At 39.3% G+C, this 6,092-nt stretch overlaps 1 protein-coding gene across 1 annotated transcript; it reads right to left on the bottom strand.

Moving 5' to 3' along the window:
* Nucleotides 1-1,828: 1,828 nt before the first annotated feature.
* Nucleotides 1,829-6,022, bottom strand: LOC144654359 (4-hydroxybenzoate polyprenyltransferase, mitochondrial-like). The gene is made up of 6 exons (XM_078514489.1): nt 5,414-6,022; nt 4,469-4,590; nt 4,116-4,201; nt 3,393-3,526; nt 2,471-2,659; nt 1,829-1,993 (listed from the first exon to the last, which is right to left on the bottom strand). Exons 1-6 carry the CDS (start codon nt 6,002-6,004, stop codon nt 1,829-1,831), a joined length of 1,287 nt encoding a protein of 428 aa, XP_078370615.1. The 5' UTR covers nt 6,005-6,022.
* Nucleotides 6,023-6,092: the final 70 nt, after the last annotated feature.

The following is a 6,092-nucleotide window of genomic DNA, read 5'->3' as shown; positions in this document are numbered from 1 at the left end:
AAAAAATATAAGTTTTTTTCATCCTCTTGTGTACAGAAAATAAAATGGCAAGTCCCATTATGTAATCTTTTAAAAGGGATTATATTTGACACCATTAGTGTTCTGAATTATGACTTTTGAAAGCACTATCTTTGTAGTAATGTCCTTATCAAGATTATAAATACCTTATTTTTCCACAAATTTACTGAAAACTCTAAACATGTGCTGGATGAACTCAATAGCTTTTCTGCTGCTGGTGTTTGTTTGTCCAGCTTTTGAATACAAGCTGCATTCATTCAGAAAGAATGAAATGACAAGGAGAATAAAACATTTGCACATATATCTTATTATTGGTTTCTGTCTTGATGTTTTGTGGAATCCATTTTTTGAGCTGCCACAGCAGAGCGGAGCCCCATACACATAGAAATAGGAGAATCTTAGGAACAAGTAGTAATTATTTTCTGTCTACGGTCAGTAAATTCAGATTTAAAAAAATGGCAAAGTAAATAACCAGCGAGCTCCGCTTTTAGGCTTGGCTAAATCTATTTAGTAACCAAATTCGGTTTCTTGTTTATGTGAACAGATCATTTGGATGGTTATACCAGTACTAACTGAAAATGAATCATAATTCATGTGAAATATAAAAGGCCCTGAATGAAGTAAAGGATTGTTCATTCCATTTAGAAAATTTGGAGCATGTCCTATACTAGCCTGCATAGCAAGCAGTCCCACATTTTGGGTGCACAAAATTTAGGCTGTCTTTGCCTCAATTTTCATACAGCAACCTGTGGAAAACTCTTCCGTTTGTATGAGAACGCTTGCTATGCAAGCTAGTCATAAAAAATTGTAATGCCGCAGTTGTTTTTATTATTACTTTTTACTGCAACAGAAAATTATTATTTTTTCATTGCAAAATCCAAATACAGATAGCCTCACAAGAATTTGTTTGGTAGAGAAGTTCCCTCAACCTTGTATTAAGGGTCTGTATTTAAATTCTTTATCAAATCTGGCTTAACCTTTGTATCGTATTTAGCCTGAAGTTCCACTTTCCAACCATTGCTGACCAAATTTATGTCAAGCCTATCATAGAGGAACAGTCATCTAATGGTTAGTGCACTGCACTCCGCATTGAGCAGTCTGGCTTTGAGCCTGGCTGAGGTCACTGCGTTGTGTTCTTGGGCAGACATTTTACTCTTATAGTGCCTCTCCAAATAGTCTATAGTCTCTCTTATAGTGCCTATCAAATTGTTCACGTTTTGAACAAGTCCACCTTACCCGAAATTAAAATACTGGCCTTCAGATCTGCTTCTCTTCTCAGTGTTTTTTCTTCTTCTAATTTTCCCATTTAGTGCCTGGAGATTGGCGATCTGGGTTGCTTGAAGTCCACATGAGTGGTCTTTTTCAAACGTGAAACTAGTTCTAGGTCAGCGCGGTAAGAACGCTGACCATGGCCCTTTAACCTTTGTATCGTATTTAGCCTGAAGTTCCACTTTCCAACCATTGCTGACCCCCCCCCAAATTTACCTCAAGCCTATCATAGAGGAACAGTCATCTAATGGTTAGTGCACTGCACTCCACATTGAGCAGTCTGTGTTCTAGCGTTGGCTGAGGTCACTGCGTTGTGTTCTTGGGCAGACATTTTATTCTTATAGTGCCTCTCCACCTAGATATGTTAACAGGTACTGGCAACTTGAATGCTGGGGGAAACCCAGAAATTGATTAGCATCCCATCCAGTAGAAATGCTACAGAAACCTTGATAAGCTCGGCATGATGGCCCACTAGGCTCGAACATTGACTTGACCAAACATAAATTGGCATAAGATAATATGATCCTATTTCTATAATAAATTATTTTGTCTTGCTCTCAGTTTCTTCTATTTCTTTCCTCCTGTCGGTGGCTTTCTTCACAAGTGTCCCACCCACTATACTTGCAAAAAGAATCAAGCCAAGCCATTTGTTGGACTTGAACTTTGACAGGCAGTCAGGTGACTTGGAAAGATCCACAGTTTTGATCTGAGAAAAGAAAAAAATAAATCAACACTCTCTTTCTCAGCACAGTGGGAAAATTTCTGTTCAGCCTGAAATGAAAGTCTTCTTGTCTGTCAATATAACGTGGGATTTCTTAGATGACTGATATGATCCCAAATGAACATAACCTTTGTGTATTTGGTTTTGTCACAGATTTTTTTTGCTTATTTTCGTGACTCTAGGACTTTGAACTCTGTCCCACGGACTGTCACATTTTTGAACATGTGATCTGTATTTGAACATGTGATTTTATGTATGATTTGAGATCGATCAGATTCAAGGTTGCGAGAAATTGTATTTTGGGCAGTTTAGATTTCTGCATGTTTTTGCTGGATTTGTCAGAAATTCTTTGGAATTTGAGGTCCCTTAGGAAGGCCTGATACTCAGGTTAGGAGAAGACAAAAGTCTATCACAGGTTTAAATGACTGCAAATTTAATGTGAATTACATGACTTTTATATACCTGCCATGTGAGATGAGAAGCAACACAGCCCAACCCAGCAAAGTAAGGCCATGTTTGTTCACTGTTTAGTCCAACTAGTGCAAGGCTGCTTAACATCAGAGCACTGAATCCTGTCAGCCACACTTTTGTTTGATCGCCAAATAACAGTGCTGTGGACTTGACACCAATTAAGATGTCATCTGTCTTATCCTATTAGAGAAAATCGTAATCTGATGTTTTTATGAAGATTTTCTAGCCACTTTCAGTGTTATGTGCATAATGGATAACTTTCGACATCCCTCTGTCAACATAGTCTTTTGATGTGTTGTTTGAAATGAGCCAATCAAAATTGATGCATGCCGGTAATTGTTTTAACATAAATTGGCCCACAATTTCAGAAGATTGTGCTAGTTAGGGCTATGTTTTGTGGACTTCGATCTGTCTTGTTTGTTTAGCATTTTGAAAGATATCAAAGATAGCTTCTATGCATGTAACACTGAAATCGGGTGTAAAACCTGCTTATTGCAGTTAATGTTCATACAAGCTATGCATTTCACCACCAGATGAATAAAGGTCATTGTCATTTCTGATCAGTTAAACTGTTTATTAGCCTATTTCAGGGGCCGATCCAGGATTTTTCTAAGGAGGGGGTTGAAATCCAGGATTTTTCTTAAGACGGGGTGCACCACTTAGGAATGGTGTAACTGACTGGTGATGTTAACAAATTTTAAAAACGAATACTAAGCTGCAGGTCATCTCAGGGAAGGTTTGCACCCCCTGCACCCTCCCCCTAGATTGGCCCCTGTATTTCCACCCCCTGAGTCCCCAGTTTGGTGTCATGTAAGGTAATGGCAAATACCACTAAGCCCCAAGAGTAGGCATCAACATGTAACATGATATCGATATCAAATATCACATGACATTTGCTGTTAGGGCTTCTTGCCTGATGAGCGTAGATAGTGTCATAAATGAGTGTCCAGTTGATTCCTGCAAAATATAGTGGCAGACAAACTGACCAATCACAGCTCCCTTGGACAGCAGCATAGCCAAGCAGGGCACCCCAGTTAAATGTCAAACCTATGTTGAAATCAAAATTACCAGTAAATTAAAATTTAACTAATAACAGAGATTAACGTTATGTGCTGGGGCAGATCAAGGATTTTTCTTAGGAGGGCAACAATAAACAACGTTTTTATTTTTTTTTATTTTTTAACACAGAATATTACTTGTATTAGAAAGCTGCAGGTCATCTTATGGGGGGGGGGGGGTGCAACCCCTGCACCTTCCCCCTAAAACAGCCTCTGATGCTTATGCTTATGACTTCTGTACCCCAACTGTTTGAAACATAATGATCACAACAGTAATGCTCATAATACATTCAGCATTAAAACCAAACATTTGTTTGATCTCTTACTATACTACTCTTTCCTACATCACTTGCGGAAACATAGGTAAATAAAATTTTGCATTTTTTATGCAATGACACATCAACACTAGAATTTCTTTCCACACACTGAACTACTAAATTGATAGCCTTTGATCTATGCAGATGATCTTGTGGGAAAGATAACACAATGAGCATAAAAGAGGGTCCACATAGGAGGCTAATAAATTGAAATGCAGCTTTCATGAAGCTTTACTTAAAGTTCTAAACAAAGCAACTCACCCAGAACGGCTTGAGGCCAGTAAGTGATTCTTTTCATCAGAGGGTAGGTCACTACAAGTCCAAGAGATGCCGCTCCAAGAATTATACTTTGAGAAAAAAAATCAAAGCAAATACTTTCTAAGAAAAGACAGAACTAAGCCTTTTTTTAATCATGCTTTTTTAATGATTATTATTTTTTTTTATAATTGGCAACATTGTGGGTAAAAATCCAAAATTCTGTCACTGTTCCTTGACTTCATGTCAATGTTTCACAAAAGTTTCCATGGTTTTCATGATTTTAAATATAATTTTAAAATTTAATTTTCCATAAAATGAACCACACTAGTTACTGAATGTTGTACTGAATTATGTACCTGTAGTTATTTAGCGAGAGTAATATTGACAGCCCAACACTCAACTGTGCTCCAAGAAACACTAAGGCCTGGAAACGAGTAAGATAACCAGCTGCCAGAGGTCTGGAAATAGTGCGAGCGACCTATTTATAAATAGAATAAAAGCATCCAAGTGAAAAGCAAGTGAAGGCAAGAACAGGACGGCATTAGCAGCCATTTCGTCCGAATGTCTTTCTCAGGAGTAAGCGATCAGAGAAGACAGTGAAATTCAACCCTAGTTCAGTGACGCCAGTAAAAATGCCTTAGTCTGCACATGTGAGATCTCACTTGTTTAGTTTTATCATACTTTGCAAGCTGGAAAACATGGCACAACACAGATGATTGGTTGTTATTCTAACCATACCCTTCACATGGAAGGTTTTCTGGTTTGAGCCCTTTCTCCTCTCTGGAAATTCCAGTTAAGCTTTGTGCTTTCTAGCCTGATTCACTTGTGGACACATACTCTCTCCCACCTGGATTGTCTAAGGAATCAGGCTGGCTCCATGCTTTCTTTTTAAAATTTTGACTTTTTACGCCCTCCCCCCCCCTCAAAATTTCCAATGACCTTCCTTGGGGTGGGTATGGATATTTTCTGAAACTGCACATCGAGTGAGTGAGTACCTGGCTGCACGCATATGGCTAGCCTTTTCCAGACTCTTGGTTTGTGAGGAAGAACGAAAAAAAAAGCAGGCAGGTGCGGAAAAGACAAGCAAGGAAGAAAGAGGAATGGTACCTTCTTCCCTGCTCGTTTTTCCCCGCTCCTCGCCTGGGTTTTTCACTCTCCAGCTACCAAGAGCCTGAAACAGGCTAGTATATGGCACTAGTCATCATCAGAATGAAATATTTTTGCTCAAATCTCTAGACATCCCTCTGATAGTGATGGGGAAGGATTTGAAGTCCCATGCTCATTTTTGATCACTTACTTACCTTCTTATCAAAATCTACATCCCACATGTCATTAATAGTGCACCCCGCCCCTCTCATTACCAGTGCTCCTATTCCAAAAAGAGTCAATAGTTTGAAGTCTGGTAAAGAGCCAGGAGAAGCTGCAAGTCCTATGCTCCACGTACATGGTAAGTACAACAGCCATGTCCCTATTGGTTTATCAAAGCGAATCAACCGCAGATATGGCTGAATGGCGGGCGGACAAGCCTCCACAACGGCTGCCGTGTTTAGATGCCGTCTGTTAGTTTGTACATTAAAATACCTCGGGTCAACACTAAAATATAAATTCTTGGCCGCTGGGCTATTTTGTCGTCCAGGGATACCACTATTTTCAGCAAATGTCGATCGAGTTCTCTGAAGTTTATTGGCCGGTGGAAGATCAAGTTTCATATGTTTGCGAGTCTCTTGTCGTTCTAACCAAAATGGTCTATCTCTGATAGTTGATCCGTTGATATGGCGTGCAAGGAACATTGAATCAAGGAAACATGACTTCCTAGAAACACATCCAGACATCATTTTTGGCCTCATAGATGTGCTACTTCGAAAGAAAATTGCACCCGCCATGGCCGCCATGATGGTTTTCCGGGGATCATAAGGCTTGGTTACTCATGTGACTTCTATTGGTTAGAAAGATATCAGTCAACCAATCAGCTTCTCGCGA

Source organism: Oculina patagonica, chromosome 5 (assembly GCF_052425735.1).
Source record: "Oculina patagonica isolate OP01 chromosome 5, crgOcupat, whole genome shotgun sequence".
Classification (NCBI taxonomy): Eukaryota; Metazoa; Cnidaria; class Anthozoa; order Scleractinia; family Oculinidae; genus Oculina; species Oculina patagonica.
This window is presented reverse-complemented; position numbering and strand designations above follow the sequence as displayed.